Here is a 21,350-nt window from a genome sequence, read left to right as displayed (position 1 = left end):
TCGTTGCGCATACCCCTTGAGGAATTGGGGGCTTTCTCCCGCGGACCAGAAAAAATGAAGATGCTAAATCCCATGTCAAGCGTTGGGGCCATCTCCACCTGTGCTGGCGAGGCGACTCGACCGACATTTCCTCCAAACCTGAGTGAACGCCTTTTACCAAACAAAATCTACCGTTACCAACGTTCCCCTCCCCTGCAGCCGATATGCACCATGCAGTCCTGAGAACTTTCCCTTCCTTCTTCGAGACTCCTCCAAAGCCATCATCGGTGTAGGGCCGAGTCCGATTCTCGAGCGCTCGAAAGGAAAGGGCGTCAGATGTCCAAGTGTGGCAGAATATCGAGGCGGTGGGTGCGTGGGATTTACATGCCGCCACCGACCTGCTCTTGGTGAACCTCAAGGCAGTCAGAGTCCTGCATCTCGAGCTGCGTAGAAAAGTATAATATTAGTCATCATATATAGACTGAAGAGTAGTGGCGATCGAGGAAGGTCTCGGCCCAGAGTTCGTATGCGCCCGGCTGACGCATAGCACCTGTGTGGCCGAGACAACAGTAGGCTTTTTTTCTCAAGATAACTTACAGTCTCGGGAGTGTCGGTAGGCTGAACACGCTGGCCCTCGAACAGGAATCGGACGGAACTGAGGTTCTTGCCCTGGCGCTCGCAGAAGGCGTTCATGAGCTTCTCGAGCTTGGTGGTGCGCTTGATCTTGAAGAAGACCTCGTTATTGTTGTCGGTGACCTTGATGTTCAGGTGCTCGGCAGCACCGGGGGCCTCACCGCGGTCGCCGGCAGGGCTACCGCTGTCGTTGGCGTCAGACATGGCGGCTTGGTTGCGGGAGCGGGCTCGCTGCTGGAACCGGTACTGGGACCGGGGCACGTTAGATAACACTGTCCCAGAAGTCGACGCTGCCGGTGAGGCGGTCGGAGGGTTGGCCAGGCGTGGTGGCGAATCAAGTGTTGGCCGGCATGGCAGGGCGAGGTGAAGGGCTGCGGTGTTGCAGACTGCTCATGGCGAGGAAAAGGAAACTCACCTGGTGGAGAGAGAGACTCTCGGAGTGATGTAGAGTGTCGACCGGGGGGCGGCTAGAGCGGCAGGGCGCGGCTTGTAGAAGGGAGCGCTGCGGCTGGGGTCAGAAAAGACGTCGGCGATGAAGTTGTCGTGGGGGTGGGTTTCCACGAGCGGGAGGGATGCGATGCGGTTTTGAAGCGCGGCGACGCGGGAGGGCGCAGAACGGACGGCGGCTGCTTAGCAACTTACGCCTCCAAGTTCCCAGGAGGCTCTACTAAGTCGGGTAGGTCACCCCACCTGAAGTATAGGTCCTGGAGCCCACACCCACTGTCACGGCCCCCAACGCCCCCCAACGCCCCCCAAGACGCAGTGCGGTGACAGTTGGTTCTAGGCGGCTGCTAGGCCTTGGCCCTCTGGCCCTACAGCTGACCGGGGCCCTTCACGCTCCGCTATCGCCGCCTATCGCCGCGGACCTGGGGGCAAGCATGCAGCACTCACCTGTAATGTGTTGCCCGGTGTTTCTGGCAGACTTTGTAAGATATCGGCTGTGAAGCGGGCCACCCAAAGCCCAAAACCTCGGCGTAAGGAATATGTTGTCGCAGAAAAGAAGAGTTCTTCGTGAGTTGGAGACAAGGTGAAGGTTGCTGACTGTGAGGCGGTTGTGTTGGTTGCGGCTATGGCTTCAGCTTGACCAAGACGCACGGGCCATCCGTTGCCTACGAACGCGAACAGGCGACATGGAACAAGCCACGGCACAATCGGCCTCCTCCCACATGTTATAGGAACCAACCAACCATTGAAGGCGTTGTCTCTCTTTTTGTCTGCTTTCGATAGAATTCAGAGACGTTGGCATATAACCCAAGTCTCGAGACATAAGCTCAAGGCGCATAGGGACATGCATCCATCTCCAAAGCCCTGGAAGGCGTTCGATAACGAGATAGCGATTACATCATACAGGCCCGGTCGAGTCTGCCGTCTCTGAACTATTCCACACGCATTGGAGGATTTCTGTCGTGTTCCTGTTGGTTTGGCATTGTTGCGCCTCCTACTTTCACGACGACTCCGTCAACGTTTGTTTGAAGACGGCGAGCCTGCTTCACTGCCGGTATCTGCAAGACGTTCCACCACCACTGAAAGAGAATTCTCAAGAACCCACCATGGTCAGTTGCCCGTCGTCCACTGAGGAGGAAAACGAACACATCACTGAGACACAAGACTGGACAGGCTCTGGAAGATGACCTCAAGTCCAGCCCGCCTTGCCACCCACGAGCGGTACGCTGATCCCTCCCTGTAAGCCGTGAACAGAGTCACTGATTTCTCACAACTGTAGTGTGCCATCCAAGGTATGTCCTACTGAAAGAGCATGCCTCACATGCATGGTGGCGTGTCCTCGGCTGAGACGGTCACACAGATTGCTTGACAAAGAACAACTACAACGAATCAAGATGTCAAGGCTTAGTGGACGCCCTTTATGACTGTTGTGACGCCTTTTACAAGAGGAATGGCGATGACGCGACCACAGTCAGCTGCCCCAAGGCGAACCTCCTGCGGCTCAAGATGAAGCAGAGACGCGACGGACAGAACAAGTAATCCGCGCTTCGAGCAAGGCCAGAATTCTGAGGGAAACCCGTCTCCCGGTTGGCGGTGAACGAGTGGCCAGACCCCGACAGCAGCAAGGTAATCAATCAGGCAGTTATTTGATAGTGTAGCTTGGTCACCAGACCAAAAAAAACAGACAAGACACGCTGATACGCAGGGTGTGGTGGTTTTGCAAAATGTGTCACTCTCCGTATGTATGTCCACCCCGACAAAGCGTAGGCGACTTGATGGAGAGCGATGGGATTCCTTCTTCTAGGCGATCATTGAGCGCGCAAGAGACCCCGTAGGATCTGGAAAAGCATTGAAAGAAATATGGCTTATCCCGAGACTCTAATATGAATGCCGATGACATGAAGAAGGAAGGGGAAGAAACGTACAAAGGGCGGCAGAAAATTTTGAGTCTTATGGGCGCGACGTTGGCCGGTGCGGCTCCACAGCGCGCGCCCAGCCCCCAATCCCCAGCTACAGCTGCAGGCCCGCCTAGCGCGTCTGCGGCGGCCTGTCAGGCCGCCTGCTGCTCTTATCACTGGCCTAGTCCCTACTGAGCTCAAGGCCGCTCTTTTAGTGGTCCACAGCCGGCCGGGAGGGCAGCGCACTGGGCAGGAATCGCGCTGTACCCAATCGCCATTGGATGCGCGTCCGGGTGTATTTTTCGAGCTCAGGTGCATTGGGTCCTGGAGCTTCGATCGCATTACGGGGTACCTCTCGATAGCTTCATCCAGCCACGGCAGCCCGCGACGACGACGCCGACGACGAAAACGCAGACGGCCGCCCCCAGCCCCCAGCGGATCCCATCTCTGGTCGTCCACGAGCCCGCTGTCCCTTCGTGCATGGGCGAGAAGCACGCGCTGTCGTCTTGGAACATGCCCCAGTGGCCGTAGCCCGGGTCAAAGTCAAGATCACCAGCAGGAAGAGCAGAACCCGTTCCTGCCATCTCCTGCGGTTGCTTCCCGACCGCCATCTGCCAACGGCCTCGCGCCTCATTCTAGCCCCAGATCTGTCCTCACCATGGCTTCTCGATCGAATGCAAGTCCAAGACTCTTGCCCCAGAACCCACGACGAGACCTGATACTGACTCTGGTGTAGCGCGTGTCCGTGACGGCCACCGGCAGCTTCAACGTCGACGAAGAGATGTATGATGGGGACGAGTACTATGGCTCCGAAGACGAGGATGTCGTCGAAGAGGACTCCGAGTTCTCCCACGATGCGGCAGACTTTGCGAAACAGCTCGACAAGATCGCTAGCTCCGAGGAAACAAGGGCGGGAAAGCGCAATGAGATTATCGGCCTTGTCGAGGCCTACTATGAGCTCGCCTTTAGGAAGCTCAGCGCCGCGCACGAGCTCCAACAGCGCTCACGTCAAGCCAGGCAGCACCGCTCCGAGGATGAGTACAGCCAGGAATCCATGGACGTGGATGAGGCCGAGGAGGGCACCATCTCCGACGAGCAGTTCGCCGCCATAGAGCGAGAGGTTCAGACGTGGGACTTCCTGCGGCGGCTCCTCCCTCTCAGATACCCGGAGCGCAAGAAGGCCCAGCCCAAGCGCCGGGAGCCTGCCAAGTTTCAGACCGGCGCCGAGCTCTGGGAGGAGTTCCTCGAGTCCGACGCGGCTGCCCAGGAGCGGAAAGAGATCCTCGAAGTCCTGCAGTGGACAGCTGACGAAAGCGGAAGCGACATCGACGACATGGTTCGTGACCTACAGCAGAACGCCGAGCGCGGGGATATCATTGCCTATGGCTGGCTACATACGCGCTCAGCCATCAAGATGCAGAAGAATGTTCACAGATGGACAGGCCCCCTCGATGCGAACTCGGCCGACGTCAAGGCCGCCCATCGCGATTCTACTGGCGCCAATCCCTTGGTGACACAGCTCGACCCAGATGTTGTGACGCGACAAGGCCGCAAGCTCCAGCCGCAGGACGAATACTTTGAGCGAGCCATCTGGCTGGGATGTTACGAGCTGCTCCGTAGGGGCAGGAGTATAACAGAGATACGGGACTGGTGTGTGGAGAGGACGGAAGTCTGGCGTGCCATGAGCATGTCCGCTATGCCTCTTTCGAAACACCCAGACGAGAAGCGCTTCAGCACGAACCCGCTATCGATGCTGCTTTGGCGCAGAACGTGTTATGCCCTAGCACGACAAGGAGGGTCTGATGACTACGAACGTGCCGTCTACGGCATCCTCTCGGGCGATGTCAAATCCGTGGTGCCCGTTTGCAGCTCTTGGGACGATCATCTTTTTGCGCAATGCAATGCTCTTCTCCGTTCACAGTTCGATGCGTACATCCTGAGGCGCTCGCCGCGGGACGCCACGCAGTCCGTCACCCAGCTTCCTGTCTACGATGCCGTCCAGTCGCATGGTGACGATGCCGCTACGGTCAGCGAGAGCTGGTTCAGTGCTTTGGACGACGCTGAAGCCCGAACACCGATCAAGTCCCTTCAAGCAGCCATCATATCAAATACCATAGATCAGTATCTTTACAACGAAGGTCTCGTCCTCGGTCAACAAGCAAACCAGAAGGAACCCTCCCGTCTCATTCCCGACTTCAACAAAACCAAGTCAAAGGTAGACGATGAGAAATATTTCTCTCTCAGCGACCAGAATGGGTTGCGTATCCTGGTTCACATCTACTTGCTGATATCAAGCCTGGAGGAGTTGGAGGGTGGCGAGGTGGACCTTGAGTTGCGCAAGGCTCAGGAGAACGCCTTGGCGGCCTATATCAGCACCCTGCGGTTGAACAGTCTGGTGGACTTCTTGCCGCTATACTGTTCAAAGCTCCAGGGAGATCGTGCTTTCTACACCCTCAGCCGCAACGTCAGCATGGTCGTGGACCAGGACACTCGATCTATGCTCCTGAGGTACATGGAGAAGCTCGGCATGAACATTAAAGAATTCGTCGTCTTTCAACCACAGTCTCTACTGAAGGAGTTCCCTGAAAACTCCGACGGGTTGGCGCATGGCACTTTCAAGATGCTAATGGACGAACCCCCCTCAGTAAGATTCGGCCGTCGTATAATACCGGACTTTCTGGGTGAGACTCCAGATGATCTTGATCCGGTCGAAGAGCAGCTTATCCAGTCGCTTGAGTGGATGCTGCTTGTCGACGGTCTTTGGGATGAGATATTCCGTGTGGGTGTCGCCGTCTACAAACGTTTCCTGAGTAAGTCACATGTGGCCTGTATACCACGAATCCAGCTAATCTGTCCGCAGGATCTGGCAACATACATGCAGCAAAAACTTTATCTGAGAGAGTGTCCTGCGCAAAGATCTTCACGGAAAAGGCCAGGATTCCCATTCAAGATGAATATAACCTGGCCTGGTGGGACGAAGTGGCTAATAATGAGGACGATCTGGTAGACGAGAATAACAACCCACGGCAGCTTACGACAGCTCGCAACTACCTCGACCTCGAGTCGCTTGTGCGGGCCCTGGATGCCATGGAGACCGTCGGTGCGACCGCTGATCTGCACCTTGAGTAAGTTTCGCACTGGCAGGATTGCGAAGTTCTCATTAAGACTAATTGCAATAAACAGCCCGACCTTCCAAAAGACCGCGGACTTCTTCCCTACACTTGGCGGCCACGTCAAGTATGTCCAGAGCTTTATGGCTCCTCTTCTCAACAAATGGCTGCTTGAGAGCGTCGAAGGTACGTGCTCCCCTTGGACCGCATGCTTCATTCGGTTCCTGCCATCTTCCCTGTATTCTTCGAACACGAAACTTACTCTTCCTCCTCCCTCGCTGCAGAAGACCCGGACTTCGAACTACTACGGGACATGTACCTTCCCGAGATCATCATCGGCTACGTGAGCGTGCTGCACTACGCCGGTACGTCGCTGTCGCGCGACTACCTGCTGGAGGCCATGGAGCTCGCGGCGCACATTGCCGACAAGGAGTCGGACGTGGCGGCCGTGCTCATGAAGAGCGGCCGCATGCGCGAGGTCGTCGAGGCCTTTGCCAACGCCAGCAAGGCCCTCGCCGTCAGCAGCGAGGACAAGCGCAAAGGCGGCACCGGCAGCTCCAAGAAGATGCGCGAGCTGGGCTGGAGCCGCGAGGTCTGGAGCGTCGGCCGCTGAGGACGAGAGCGCCAGACATAACATACAAAAACAAGCACGGCATGCCGGTATGAAGTCGGTAGTGAATTCATCAAAATGACGCTGGAGGAATCGAGAGGAGAGAGGATTGCTGTTACTGGCTGTAAGGGGTCCTAATACGCACCCAGATTTTAGGTAGCAAACCGGCTGGCGTCAGGTTTTGGTGGATAGAGATTTGGCTGGTCGATAGCAATGAATCAAGATTTTGTCAATCTGGCATTTTTCTGGACGTGTCGCCGTTATGAGAATGAGGTGAAGTTTTGATCCAGAACGCCATTATCAAAGAAAGGCTCTGGAATTATGTATATTACTGCGTGGTACGTGTTGCACTATCCTTGCGGTGAGGCTAGTCTCAACCCACAGTTATCAAACATATTTGATAGGCATGGCGAGCCTGGAGTCGTTCATGAAGCATGTACGGAACGCTCGGTAGCATATGGGTTATTTGCAGTCACAAGGTGATGAGATGCCAGTTTATTAATATTGCGTGAAGAAATCAAAGATGGCGTTGGGATCCAAGAGCAGTAGCCCCAAATCGCTGTACAATATCGCAATGTCTGGACCTTTACTCACAGATTTAGGGCCCCACTTGTTGATTGCGGTGAGAGAACAAGGAGGTTCGAGAGCATGTGCTGGACAGTGTGCCAAATTGTGAGCCCATTTGAATATCGAGAGGTCGGCTATATCATAGCTGTGACTTAAAAGGCGCATCGGCCAGACATCTATCGTCTAGTGCAGAGAGGATAGACAGTTGGTCGCGATGGCATTATCCCTGCCTCAAATAGGTACCAGTAACTCTATAGCACTTTTAGGGCGCGCATGACGTCATTTCCCCTTGGACTAGGAGAGGCACCAAGGTGAAGATTGGCAGCTTAATCCAGTCTTGTCGACAAATATCGTGAATACCGCTTGGCACTACCCGATCGGAGTGAGAGGAGCCGCGTGAAGAGGTGTCGTATGTTCAATATCCTTCCTGCTGCATAGCATAGCCATAATGCACAGGAACAAAGAGGGCATGGCCTGGAGGGTCCGTCGTGGCGTCGCCACCGCCGGCCAATGCCGACATACATAGTACATGGCCCAGCCACCTTTGGACCCCTCAGTGGGCGCCCGCACCGCCATCGTGGTGCGTCATTAGGCGCTCCGGAGGCCCCTCATCCCCCCTCCAAGCTTAACTGCCCGAAACGCTCCACACGGGAGCAGAGGGCGCCTTGGGGGATCTAGTGCTGGTGAGGCTTCTTTGTGGCAGCTCAGTAGGGGGGTGTGGCCTCAAAAGCTACCGAGTTGGGATCTCGAGGCATTGTCTGTCGCATGGAGGATTGCACGGCCAGGCCGGGCCCGATCAACCCTGTGTAAGTCGTGGTAGTCTTGGGGCAAAGCGGACCACAGCAGGTCACCTCATTGCCTCACGACCACGGGAACGGGGACGGGAACGGGAAAGGTGAACAGGAGAATGGTTACCTAACAGCGCCCCGGCTATCCCATCAAGGTGAGAAACCTAGGGCATTCAAGTGTTACTCTGGTACAGAGCCGCCCCGATTTTATGGTTTGTTTTGCGTGGAAAGCCCCGACTTCATTGGGCACCTTGTACGATGCTAGACAAGATGACGGGCCGCTCTTGATGCCCAGCGGACCACCCATAGTCCATGTCAGATGGCCCTGCCCACAGCCTCTCTGCGAGAAATGCAGCCAGACGACGCCGAGATCCCACCCCCAATCCCCCCAATGCCCCCCAGGCCTGCAGCGGTAGGGCCGGCAGCCAGCAAAGAAGCCAAAAGCCTGCTTTGCTTTGGACGTGCCCTTGGATTTCCTGATTGTGCGTGGCGGCATTTCTCTGCCTCCCTCCCCTCCATCTGCCTAAAGCACAAAACGTCTTTGCTGTACTCTGCTCTTTTCTCTGCCAGTTGCAAGAACGAACATCGAATCAACGAGGCAAAAAGAGACCACCCAGCGTGTCCAGTGTTTCCCGTTAGATTTGCCTAGCGGCGGCCGACCCCGTGCCCAGTCTCGTTTCTGGAAATACGTCACAACATAGCGGCCAGCGCTCAGCCTTGACTAGTATCCCTGAGGGAACATCAGCTGTTCAACACCCAATACAACACCAGCCCCGCCTTACCGCAACACGACTTGCTGTTCCTACATACCCCTCTCCGTCTCTCTCTCTCTCTCTGGCCAGGCTGTCATTTGAATAAGCCCCGACTTCCCCCCGGCTTCACTTATACATCAGCTACCAGTCATCAAAGTCCGACTACTTTCCGGGAGCCAGCATTCATCCGTCTAGGAGAACGTCAGCAATGTCGGGTTACGACACCTACGACGCCCCGCCGCGCGAGCGTCGCTACTATCGCGAGGAGCGCCGGGAGCGCCGGGAAGAGCCTCGCTACGAGGAGTACCTCAGCGTGAACCCGTCGAGCAGGAACCAGCTCATTCCCCGGGCGCGGGAGGACAGTGACCTCTCCATCGAGGAGATCCGCCGAGACTTCCCGCCCCCAGGCTACGGTGGCCGGGATGCGCGCCGCGCCCGCTCGGCCGAGCCCGGCTACTACGAGGACGACTACTACCGTCGCGACTACGACAACCGTTCCATGAGGGACGAGCCTCGCGACCACCGTAGCAGGAAGGCCGGCAGTGTTTACTACGAGGAGGAGGAGCGGACTCGCAAGCGGGTCCTCAACAAGCAGGAGAAGATCGTCGCCGCCGTACTGGGTGGCGTCCTTGCTGCCGGCGCCAAGGAGGTCTGGGATCGTCGCGAGGCCGGCCAGGAAGGCAGCGAGGTCCATCGCAACCTGGCTGCTTCAGCCGCCTTGGCCGCAGGTGGTGCACTCGCCGGCTACCAGGGAGCCGATTTCTACAACAAGCGCGCTGTCAAGGAGGAAAAGAAGTCGACCTATGTTGTCCACAAGGGCCGTGACGGCCGCGTGTCTGAATACTACTCGGACGAAGACGAGGACCCCCGGTCCAAGAAGAGCAACAAGTCCTTCCTCGAGAACGCACTCAGCGCCGCCGGTCTTGGAGGCGCTGTCAAGGCCTTGACAGGCGGCGGTGACAAGCACGATGACCACCGGTCCGATGCGCGCAGCCGCCGAGGTAGCCCGGACTCCACCAAATCCCGGGGCGGCGATAACGCCACCAACAGAATGCAGAAGGCCGCGAAGGCCTCCCTCGTGGCTGGCGCCGCCGAGGCGTTCCGCGTCGCTCGGGAGCCCGGCGGCTGGAAAGGAGAGAAGATGAAGCGCATCCTGACCGTTGCAGCCGGTGCGGCAACTATCGACGCTGCCCACGACCCCACCAAGGACAGCAAGCGTCACCTTATGGAGTCCGTCATCGGTGGTCTGGTCGGCAACCGCGTTCTCAACGGGTCCAGAAAGGACATTGAGGAGGACAGGAGGACTGGCAGAAGCCGCTCTCGATCCCGGGCCCCCTCTCAGGGTGGTGGCGGCGGCGCCAGTGGTCTGGCAGCTCTTGCGACCGCCGGCTTGGGTGCTCTCGGTACCAAGAAGCTTCTGGAGAAGAAAGATGATTCGCGAAGCCGGAGCCGCCGCGGCAGTCCGGACTCGTACTACGATCGTGACGAGTCCCCACGCCGACGCCACCGCAGCCGCAGTCGAAGTGTAGTCGACACGGCCCGTCGCAGCTTGGCAAAGATTGGCCTCGGCAGTGGCCCAGATGAGAAAGACGACTACGATGATTCACGTTCAGCACGAGGAGGCCGTCGCCGTGGTCACAGCCCAGACGACAGGTATGACGATGACTACACGTCTCGCGGATACATGAGAGGAGGAAGAGGCGACGACCACTACGACGACGACAGATCAGCCCGAGGAGGAAGGCGACGCAGCACCTCACGGCAGCGAGGGGGCCGCTCCGGTTCTGTCTCCAGCAGCGACCTCGGCGACTCGGATGAGGATGAGAAGAGAGCAAAGAAGATGAGAGGTAAGCAAATCCTGACAACCGGATTGGCCACTGTGGCCACCATCCACGCGGCGCACAATGTATATTCGAGCATGGAGAAGCGCAACGCAAGGCATAGGGCCGTGAAGGAGGGTAGACTGGACCCGATGGAGGCCAAAAAGCTCAAGTCCAAGGCCATTCTGCAGGACGCCGCTTCTGTCGGCATTGCAGCAATGGGTATCAAGGGCGCCATTTCCGAGCTCAAGGAAGCTCGGGAGCAAAACCACCAGGTCAAGGAGTGGCGAGAGGAGAAGTCCAGACGGCACGAGCGACGCATGGAACGGCTTCAGCGGGCAAACGACGATCACTATGGCAGAAGCCGCGCTGACAACTGGTCTTCCTCAGCTCCCCCACGGGAGAGGCGGTACTACGACGACGGGCCCCGTTATGCCGACGGGAACCCCTACTCGGCCACTCTGCCCGCGCCTCCAGTCGGCTACGACCGGAGGTGAGGAGATGAAGCCCGCCCTGACAAAATGTATGAACGCTCCTTGCCAGTCCTTACACTCTACGCCTTGGCCTCGCTGTGGCCGTCTGGCTCACAACACAAACGCACACACACACACATCACACTCTTTCTTGTTACGACTTGACGACATAATGTATCATGATGATGAAGAAAGCAAAACAATACTTGAGCTCTATTATTAAAGGGAAGCTTTGAAAGAGTGCTGGCTGCGGAGAAACGGGATCTATAAGCGCTTGCTTGCTTGCGTTGCCTTCTTCAACCTTGTCGTTTGAGATAGAAGCAGAGAGCTCACATTTTTTCTTTTCCTCCTCTTCCGTTGGTTGTTTTTCCCTATATCACTTACACGCAAGAATTTTATTACGTTTTGTACAACAGAACATCTCACTGATCACCCCTGGGTATGTGACAGAGCGGCGTCGACGCCACGACCACTAGATCCTGTACCTCAAATGAAGCATGTCAGCTGTGGCTCGGGCAGGATCGTTGAATTAAGGGGATCGTGCGCGCATGCCCTCCCCGGCCGGCATCCTCGGGCATTCTTATCCTTCCCATCTGTGTAACAGGTCAGGGGGACGAGCATGACCCGCCGCCGGCAGACGGGGGGAAACGCACAGCGAGTCCCGCTAATGCACGATCCACGAGCGAACCCACTGCCATCGTGAGACCGCCGGCCGGCACAAGCGAATCGAGAGCGAGGGCGCGCGCACATCCCGGCTGCCGCGTTGTCGTTGCGCCAACCAAGACCACTAATCTCGGTTTCCCGATGTGGAGGGCCTGGATCCGATCGTCGCGATTTAGGGGGGTGGAGTTACGGACGGGTATGGAACGGGGGACGGCGAGACGTGGGTCCTGCAGGGATGGCTGGATACGGCTCTATTTCTGATTTGCCCAAGGAGGTTATCTTCCTTCCCGGAAGCTTGTTCGGCACTGGGGAGGAGCATATGCAGGTTGGGCATGTGTGTGGTTATATTTCGTGTATCCGGCGGTGTGGGTTTTTGTCGTCTTTGTTGGTCTTAGAACGGTATCGCGATATTACACTTGTTTTTTTCCATTGGGGGAGCAGAAAGAATTGTCGGCGGGGAAAACCTCGTTTTACGACGATGCGGCATGACGACGTGGCGTGTCCAACAGAGAGGCGGGTGCTTGAACACCCAATTGGTTGGGGGATGATACGAACTCACGACCACCTATTTTTTTTTTTTTTTTAGTTTAACTCTTCCTTCTCTTACGATTCTACAGATCCGAATGACATTGAAACTCTTCATAAGTCTGAACCAAAGCTGTGACTATTTTCCCCATCTACCTAAACGTAGCCCGCGGTAGAAAGACTCGGGACAGTGATAAGATCCTCGGATACTGGCCCCATGAAATACCGGGAGATCCGACCTCTCATACAACAGCCCAGCCCCTCTAGGTTTCCGCGTCACTCCTCGCCGAAGTCACTTACCTAATCAACCCAGACGTGGAGACACGTGGCTGACACCGACTGCCCAGCATTCCGCAAAAGCAAGATGGGGTCGTTTGGACGGGAGGACAGGAGAGGACCTGGAACGGACAGGGTTCCAGGCCTCCAACGACACCGTTTGGCACACGACTGGAGTTCCGGCAGGAGCCGGTCCACGCTGCAAGTCTGTAGCTACGGCTCCGTCGCGGCTATATGTGTAATTGTGTATGTGCCTGTGTATGAGCGTGTGTGTGGGGAAGCCGTTTGGTGCGATACCACGCGATGCCATGCAGCAGCCGCCCCCAGTCGCCCGCCGCGGTCCAACCACCCGCTCGCTGCCAGCCCGAGAGGAAAATCCCCGCGGGCGAGTGGTGATGTCACTGTGCCTCTGGGGGGCCCTCATTGCGCTTCGTAAAGAAAGCTCCGGGGGAGCGGGCGTTCCAAACCCCGAGCGTTGTGGCCGTATTGCGGCTACACCGCTCTTCGGGTGCGCGTGCTCTTTCTCGCCTGCTAGGGATGTGAGAGAGACGAGAGGCTCGACTGGTTGGTCTATGGGTGGCTGCGTCCGCGCACACGCAGTAGCTCGCATGGGTCGCCGGGCCTGGAGCATAATTAGTAGTGAACAAGATTTCGGACGGATGTGCATAGGTTCGAGACAGAGCAGATTATAGCCGGTTGGATGTCCAGGTAGTGTATTATACTAAATTCATGCCCCAACGTCGGGAAGAACGGGTCCCTGTCAGCGGGTGCCTCCCGGCTTGGCAGCGCCTTGGTTCGGGGGCCGAACGGCGACTTACCCACACCACGCACGCTTGAAGTGGCTGCATATCGAGGCCAAAGCAACGGTTTCTTTTGCCCAAGAGACCGGTCTAGGCTTCAAAGAGTATTTCGGTGTTCGGTCTCCGGTACTCGGCAATCATGGAAACAAGCAAGCGGAAATGATGAAAACATGGAAAGGGCCGCTAATGTGACAAGGGCAGAAAACCACAGTGATACAGGGCTTTTCATCATCGTCAATTGTAATACTACAGTTTCTAGCCTTATTCCCTGTGCGAGCGACGCTGGAGCGCTCATCCAGCTCCGCCAGCAGCCTGCTTCCACTGCTGCGCCATGGCGAGCATGTTGGAGAGGTCCTGCTTCTGTTCGTCGTCGGCCGGGAATATGTAGTCGATGTATTCCTCGAACGTGTCGTCCTCCAGTCTGCGTCTGCGCTTTGTCCGGCGCGGCATCTGCTTCTGGACCTTGTCGATGTCCTCCTCGCTGCCGTAGGTGCGCTCGAACGCGAGCCACGAGTTGAGCAGAGACACCCGCTCCTCCTTGAGTTCTTGGTCCTTCATCCTTCTGTGGGCACGGTCAAACACCTTTCGTGCCCGATCCTTGGCCTCCTCGCTCTTCGGTGGCTCTTCGGCGTCGCCGTTCGCCGCCTCCTCTGCCGCGTCCGGGATGTTGAGCTCGAAATGCGCGTAGCTGATCCAGACCTTGACGTGATCCGTCTTCTCGAGAAGTCGTTCATACAGGTCGCGAGTCCTCGAGTATTCTCCCTCTCCTTCCTCGAAATCAATGTATGCTTTCCACAGCAGCTCGGGCATGTCGAGCTCATCCTGACCCACGGCAAACTCGTAAATGGCACGGGCTCGGTCCAAGTCATCCAGACTTTGCTCCAGTTCGGCAAACCTGATCCATGCTTGACAGTTCGTGGGGTTCCATTCGATGTACTTCTCGTACAGCGTGCGGCAGCGGACAAACTCATACAGCTTCATCTCGAGCTCGATATAACCCTTGTACAGCTTGTCCTTGGCGCACATGCCGATGGCCTGACCCAGGGTCTTCCGCGCCGCAGTGAGCTCTCCTTGGCGGATCTCGAAGTGGGCCTTCAACAGCCAGATCTTGGCAAATGTGAACTTTTTGTGTGGTATCAGGTCGAGGCACAGCTTGTAAATCTGCCTCGCCCTGCCGACGTCCTTGGCCTCCATCTCTTCCCATATAGCGTAGAAGGCCCACAGGTAGATGTAGCGGCGCCAATGCCGTTTCTCTTGCGTAGGTGGTATCTGAGCGACAGCCCGCTCGTACACGTCACGCACGCGGTCGACATCTCCGGACGTTTCTTCGAGGCGGGCGTAGTCAAACCATATGTCGTAATTCTTGGGGTTTTGTGTGACCTGATCCTCGTAGTATCTCCGGCGCTTGGACAAGACGACGTCCTCGACGCCCTCCCTGTCGCCAAACTGCTTCTCGAAGGTGGTGTAGGCCTTGTGCAGGTTCATCGACTTGGACCGAGGTAGGCGGTCGAGAGCATGCTTATATATGGCCCTCGCACGTTCGTACTCCTTCAGCTTGGCCTCGAACCTGGCCCAGGCGATCAAAAGCTTCTCGTCGGCGAATTCGTCGCCCAGCGTCTCGATGGCGGCGGCATAGACCTCGCGCACGAGGTCGCTGGTGCCCGACTCCTCTTCGAACTTGGCCCACTTGATCCAGTTCCTCGGCTCGGGGTGGACAATGGTGAAGCGCTGGAAGATGTCCCGGGCCCGCTGGAACTCGCCGTAGCGCTTCTCGAGCTTGATGTAGGCGCTCCAGGCAGCCTCGTCCGGCTCCCACTCCATCCACCTCTCAAAGACCTGCCTGGTGCCGGGGATGTTGCCCAGCATCTCCTCCATGTAGACGTACTTGTACCACAGCTTGTCTATCCTCGGCAATATGGTGACGGCGCGGTCGAGGAGGTTGCGTGCGTGGGCGATGTTCCGGTTCTTCATCTCGGCCTCGATGTACCTGATCCACAGCACGACCGACGTCGCATCGACGTCCAAGGCCCGCTCAAAGATGGAGCGGGCGCGGCGGAATTCCTTCTGTTCGAGTTCCCACTGTGCATAGCGCATCCAGTTGTTCATGTTGATGCGGTTGCGCCTGACATAGTCCTCGAACTCCTTGCGCTTCCTCCCCTGGAACTCGTGCAACTCCTCCAGGTCGGCAAAGCGCTGGGTGGGCGCCTTCAGCTGGTCCTCCTGGCGATCCTGGGCCTCGCGCAACAGCTGCTCGGCCGAGATCTGGATAGGCGCAGCGGCCTTGTTCTTGACCCTGGGAGGGCCGCGTGAGGACTCCATGGCGGCGATCTTGAGCCTTCGGGGCGGTCGAGCTCGCGATGGCGGCGGGTTTTAGTGTTGGGAGCGATGTCCGCTTCTACCTACACGGAGGGAAGAGCAAAGAACGCGGTCCTGGTCCAAGGCTGGCTGGCTTCCAACCCAGGCGTCAGAGCTCGAATAAAAAAAATATGGGGACCAGAGCCTGGGCTGGGACGGCTGGACGGCCATCCCAATGCCAGGCCAGGCCAGGCCAGGCCAGGGCAGAGTGCCCAATCAGAGCGAACCAACTCGTTGACCGTGCTTAGGTAAGCGTGTCGGACTAACTGCTCTGCCGGGGTTCCGTCGCGGTTGCCCCCCCTGGAACCTCCAGAAAGTCCAGTGAGTCGCGTCGCTGCCTCGGACGGGAGCTTTGACTCGCCTTATCTAATCAGCTAACTAAGCAATCCAGCCGAGCCAACTTTTCGACATCGACGACGGCGTCTTCTGTCTCTACCTCAACCCACCCCCTCCGACGACCCCGCACGCTCGCCGTCAGTACATCGTCCAAGAACGGCGCGCCAGCTTGACGCCGCCATCTCGACGACGCCACTGCAACTTGTAGCGTCAAGGAGGGCGGACCTCTTCAGGGAGAGCCAAGGCCACGGCCAGGCGCGGGAAGCTGCCTAAAAGTGAGTGAGTCGCCTGAGAAACTGGTATTTGTTCGTCAAGTCTCATCGGCCAGTGGACCGCCATGTCGACTCTTGCAGACGAACTCCTCCAGGACTTCGAGGACTCGGGCTCCGAGCATGGCGATGAGCAGAATGATCTGGGCTTGGACGGGGGCAGTCCCTCCTTGGGCCAGACGAATGGCGACGCCAACGGCGCTCACGACAATGGCGACGACGACGACATGGTTCTCGACGGCGACGAGGAGCCGCCTGCCGAGGACGAGGAGATGGGCGGGCTGAACGGCGCCGCCATCGATCCTCTGGACGACGAGGACGAGGCCAAGGCCAAGGTCGAGAAGATGCAGCTGGGCAGTGTCAAGGATGTCCGCAAAGTCAGCACTGTCATGGATAGACTGGAGCCTCTATTGAAGGTAATTTGCCAATCCTCCAACACCCCCGAGCCCACCACAGCGTCTAACAGTCCCCAGAGCATCGCCCAGTTCCAGTCGCAGCCATTCAACTCGCAGACTATCAACGTCGGCAACATCGAAGACAATCCAGAGTACAGAGTCCTCACCGAATCCAACACGCTATCTACTCAGATCGACGGCGAGATCATGAAGGTGCACAAGTTCATACGGGACCACTACTCCACAAGGTTCCCCGAGTTGGAGACCCTCGTACAGAACCCCATCGATTACGCCAAGGTCGTTGCCATCCTCGGTAACGGCCCCATGGACCAGGCTAGTATCAAGGCTGTACAAGACAAGACGGACAACATCCTCGGCGAATCTCTCAAGTCGGTTCTTGATGGCCCGTCCTTGATGATCGTCACCGTAGAGGCTACATCGTCGAGAGGGCGGGAGCTCAGTGCAGATGAGTTGGATCGCATCCTCAGAGCTTGTCACATGATAGTGTCCATGGACAAGGCCAAGAAGACCTTGACGGAATACGTCCAGTCTCGCATGAACGTGTTCGCGCCCAACCTTACAGCTGTCGTGGGCTCTTTAACGGCCGCCCAGCTCATCAACACGGCTGGTGGATTGACTGCACTGTCGAGAACACCATCCTGCAACCTGGCGGCGTGGGGGTCCAAGAAGCAAGCCAACGCAGCTTTTGCGACCAACGTACAGAACAGACAGCAAGGTTACCTGTACCACTCACCCATCATTCGCGGTATCCCGAATGACCTAAAGAAGAAGGCGATGAAAGCCGTTGCCGCTAAACTTGTCCTTGCTGCCCGCGCAGATACTGGCCATACCAGCTCTGATGGCTCCTATGGTGAGGAGCTCCGGAGCCAGTGTCTCGAGAGACTTGACAAGATGACCGCCCCTCCGCCGAACAAGGGTCAGCGCGCACTCCCAGCGCCAGATGACAAGCCATCGCGGAAGCGTGGTGGCAGGTTGGCCCGTAATGCCAAGGCTGCAGTTGCCATGACTGAGCTGAGGAAGGCCCAGAACCGGATGGTCTTTGGCAAAGAGGAGAAGGAGACGGACTACGGCGTTGGCGACGGCACTGTCGGTATGGGTATGATTGGTCAGGCCCAAGAGGGGAGAATACGTGCTACACAGATCGACAACAAGACACGCGCAAAGCTCAGTCAGAAGAATAAGGGATGGGGAGCCATAGACCCGCTCGGCGGCTCAGCCTCGACGATCCGCTCTGCGGCCTCCAACATCGACCTCCGTGGAAAGGGCCTCCGCACGTCGGGCATTGGCACCACGATCGGGGGTGGAGCTGCAGGGACGGCCTCGTCGCTTGCCTTTACCCCTGTGCAGGGCATTGAGCTAGTCGACCCAAAGGTTCAAGCCGACCTCAAGCGCAAACGTGCCGCCGAGGAGGACCGTTACTTCAAGAGTGGTTCATTCACCCAGGTTGGCGGAACCAGTAGCCAGCCTCCCAGCAAAAAGCTTGATGTGGGAGCCGGCAAGATGGCCCCTCCTCCTTTGCCCGCCAAGAGATAGGTTCACGGCGGAGCTGCGTGTCGCGGTATCACCGTAGACGGGCAGACGGGGGCATACAGAAGGAAACATATGAGGTGGGCTCTAGGTTGCCGTGAAAGGAGGGGAAGGTTTACTTCAACAGACCCCCCTTCTTCTCTGATCCGGCAGCATGCATGGCATTGGCGTCAGGGTTACATAGGAAGATATCAGGACAGAATTGAATTTGCTTGTATTTGGATGCATACCAGAACGTGGCCCTGTCACTGTCAACCTACAAGTCCCTTAAGGTCCCCTCTTTTTGTTGACTGCAAGCATGTAAGCTCGTTGGTTGCCTCGGCGCGAAGCGAAGCGCGAACCCTCGTCTGCTTTTCCTAATGCCGGTGTGAACCTTAAAAATCGATGTATTTTTTCCGCACCCCCTTCGCAAAAGCCAAGTTCCTCGCAAGCGAAAAAGCCTAGACTTCCGCGGGCGGGCTTCCCAAAGCTAACGAGGTTTGCCTTTGAGCCTATCACCACCTATGCAGTCCGGCGCGCGGCCGCCCTCTCGGACCTTTTCCCGACGGCAACGCTTACTGGCGGTCGCCTGCTTGGGACTGGAAGTCGAGCCACTGTCGTACGAATGGCGCAGTCGTTGGAGCCAACAGTACGACGCACCGGCGAGTCGCCATTGGGCGAAGCTCCCCCGGGCCCCCCTCCCCCCCAGCAGCTCAACCCGTTATCTTGGGTGAGGGGGGCCAAACGTAAGCCCGTATGTACTGGGCATGCAGTAGAGGGAATGGATGGGAATGGGCTGCCCCGTACATAGCAAATGTGTGGCTGTCCGTTCTCATAGGCCGGCGCATTCTCCCGCCTCCATAGTAAGTTGCTAGCACCTAGCGCTGCATGCAAGGCGTTGGTAGGCAAAGTACTGCGTCGGGGTCCCTGGGAGGTATGTCATACTGGATTCCCAAGGGTCCTCGACTGCATGTGGGCACCTTAATACAAGGGGGTGGTTCGGTTGCAGCTGTCAGTAAGCAAGAAGGTGTAGTAGGGGTTTGTTTGTTTTGTCTTTGATGGTCCCCCGGCTAGGAGACCCTGGAATGTAAGCTCGAGCATAACAGCTTCCCTGCGGCATCCTGAATAGAGGGGATCAAGGGCGGGCTTGTTCTACCATAGTACAGTTCTGTGGTAGCTACACGATTGCGTATATTCAATCTTGCTTGACGAGATGAATATGCAAGTATTCGTCGATCCCATCGGATCGTCAACATATGCCCCATGGTACGGTAGTCGGCATCTGAGATCCGCGCAAGGTGGGAGAAAGCAGGATTCCCATGGCCTCAGGACAGGGACAATACCAGAAATCCCATCTGCCGTGATCCCAAAGTTCGCAAACGTAAGAGCCTAGAGGAGCCAGGGATGCTGAGGGTGCCTCGTGATAGGTCCTGGTGAGCCGTTGGCGCCCCGGCCGTGAGGGGGTTCTTGGAAAGATACACTACTCTCACCATCCACCCAACGGGCTTGGGATGTCAGGGTCCTGTGGCTAGTGCTCGCGACATGCGGGGTCTCGTTCTCAAAGAAGGTCCTGGACTTGGGAGCGTGAAGTACAGGGCAGGTAGAACGGCTCTGTTACGAAAGGTAAAATGGTGGTTTGAAGGACTGGGCAGCTTGATTCGTGCCATAGCCGAGCGCGTGTCACAAACTAAGAGACGAGAAACAGGCGAGGAGAGGGATAACAAGGTTTGTTCTACTGGCAGGAAGCGACCCGCGGATTTGTACGCAATGTTCGCGTTAAAGCCGCCGACCAATAGTTCTGTGTCTAGAGGCTGCGAATTGACTTTGGACGGGGTTTAGTAGCTACTGCAAGAGTGTAGCTTGTTGCGCCGTTTGGGCATCTCGAAGTATGATCACATACTATCGGGCCAGATGATGTAAACTATACAGCACTATGCCGACAGGATAGCTCCCCATGACCAACTTAGACTGGTGGATCAAGATATGTTGACTGAACATTTGGAGGCTCGACCATCTGATAAGTTGAGGGAACCAACGGCCATTGGCTTGGGACGTAGGTGACTAGTGTGAACGTCTCGGCTAGTTTCGCCGAACAATTACACGAAAGGGATTTAGACTAGCCATACCGTTGGCAACGCGGCTTGGGTTCAACGAACACCACCAGGCAAACTTGAAGAGGCAGTTCCTCTCGCTTACTCCGAATCTTCATCGGAAGAAATGGCATCTAGTACGGTCGGCGAACACTCTTGGACAGTGGGTCTCGCCTGAGGCAGACTATTTGAGAGCTTTGTTTGATACTCCGAAGTTTGATATAGGGCCTTCCCAAGTTGGGCATCCCAAGTGGCCCGCGCCTTGTCTAATTATTTCCGACACGGACGTTACTATAGCAAGCCGGAGATTGGCTCCCCTGTCAATAACTCTTGCTGAAGGCCCCATCAGACTGGGGCCGGAGCCTCATACGAAGAAGTGACGTCAGAAGGGTCCAGAGGACGGTTCCAGGCCCTCGTTCGCCTTGCCTCACCTTGGCCGGTACAACAGTCCCAAATTACAGGTGCTAGGCACTGTACGTACCGAGCAGTGGACAGTTCTATGAGTAAGCGATGCAGGGGAGCGGTGAGGTGGACAGACCTTGGGATGGGGGAAGCTCCACGGTGCCCGTGCTGAAGCATCGTGATATCTGGATCTGGATCTAGATTGGTATACTATGTGCTCGATGGCATAACGGCCAGCACAAGCGTTTTCCCTGGCAGGCCTGTGGGACTAAGGCCTGTCAAGTCACGCCTGTCACATCTGCAGAAACCTGACTGTACTGCAACTCATGCCAGGGCGGTCTCGTTGAGAGATCTGGAGGATCTCGCCGTGGCCCAATCGCGTTGATCCGGCGAGCCTGTCCGGAAGAACATTCTATGAAAGAACAAGCTGCTAGTGCAAGTTGGCCCAAGGGTTCAATGCACATCTCTTTGGGAAGCTAAAAATGGGGTACGTCAACTGGTGTCGGGAAAGCAGCCCTTGTGGGTCTCGCGGGAAAATCAAGCTGTGGGCTGGCGCTGAGTGGTCCCCCCCGTGGAGCATCCCTGCGAAAATTCAGCACCATCGTCGATCGAGTCGCAATCGACGATTGATCACAGCT

General features: G+C 57.0%; 6 protein-coding genes across 6 annotated transcripts; 4 read left to right on the top strand and 2 right to left on the bottom strand.

Annotated features, from left to right (window-relative positions):
* Window positions 1-359: 359 nt before the first annotated feature.
* JN550_006222 (uncharacterized protein) lies at window positions 360-816 on the bottom strand (the record flags this gene model as incomplete). The annotated part of the gene is made up of 2 exons (XM_049317937.1): window positions 360-422; window positions 577-816. The coding sequence occupies 2 exons, from the start codon at window positions 814-816 to the stop codon at window positions 360-362; spliced, it is 303 nt and encodes a 100-aa protein (XP_049171782.1).
* A 1,346-nt stretch (window positions 817-2,162) lies between these two features.
* On the top strand, window positions 2,163-2,595 carry JN550_006221 (uncharacterized protein; the record flags this gene model as incomplete). Its single annotated transcript, XM_049317936.1, has 4 exons — window positions 2,163-2,165; window positions 2,230-2,277; window positions 2,336-2,348; window positions 2,417-2,595. The coding sequence occupies 4 exons, from the start codon at window positions 2,163-2,165 to the stop codon at window positions 2,593-2,595; spliced, it is 243 nt and encodes an 80-aa protein (XP_049171781.1).
* A 1,033-nt stretch (window positions 2,596-3,628) lies between these two features.
* Window positions 3,629-6,677, top strand: JN550_006220 (uncharacterized protein; the record flags this gene model as incomplete). The annotated part of the gene is made up of 5 exons (XM_049317935.1): window positions 3,629-3,634; window positions 3,691-5,764; window positions 5,815-6,079; window positions 6,138-6,250; window positions 6,349-6,677. The coding sequence occupies 5 exons, from the start codon at window positions 3,629-3,631 to the stop codon at window positions 6,675-6,677; spliced, it is 2,787 nt and encodes a 928-aa protein (XP_049171780.1).
* A 2,312-nt stretch (window positions 6,678-8,989) lies between these two features.
* On the top strand, window positions 8,990-11,098 carry JN550_006219 (uncharacterized protein; the record flags this gene model as incomplete). The annotated part of the gene is made up of 1 exon (XM_049317934.1): window positions 8,990-11,098. The coding sequence occupies one exon, from the start codon at window positions 8,990-8,992 to the stop codon at window positions 11,096-11,098; it is 2,109 nt and encodes a 702-aa protein (XP_049171779.1).
* Window positions 11,099-13,629: 2,531 nt separating this feature from the next.
* JN550_006218 (uncharacterized protein) lies at window positions 13,630-15,657 on the bottom strand (the record flags this gene model as incomplete). The annotated part of the gene is made up of 1 exon (XM_049317933.1): window positions 13,630-15,657. The coding sequence occupies one exon, from the start codon at window positions 15,655-15,657 to the stop codon at window positions 13,630-13,632; it is 2,028 nt and encodes a 675-aa protein (XP_049171778.1).
* A 709-nt stretch (window positions 15,658-16,366) lies between these two features.
* On the top strand, window positions 16,367-18,247 carry JN550_006217 (uncharacterized protein; the record flags this gene model as incomplete). The annotated part of the gene is made up of 1 exon (XM_049317931.1): window positions 16,367-18,247. One exon carries the CDS (start codon window positions 16,367-16,369, stop codon window positions 18,245-18,247), a length of 1,881 nt encoding a protein of 626 aa, XP_049171777.1.
* Window positions 18,248-21,350: the final 3,103 nt, after the last annotated feature.

This window comes from Neoarthrinium moseri (genome assembly GCF_022829205.1).
Source record: "Neoarthrinium moseri strain CBS 164.80 chromosome Unknown scaffold21_Wmoseri_CBS_16480, whole genome shotgun sequence".
In the NCBI taxonomy this organism is placed as follows: Eukaryota; Fungi; Ascomycota; class Sordariomycetes; order Amphisphaeriales; family Apiosporaceae; genus Neoarthrinium; species Neoarthrinium moseri.
The sequence above is the reverse complement of the archived record's forward strand: the minus strand, read 5'-3'. Positions and strand labels throughout refer to the sequence as shown.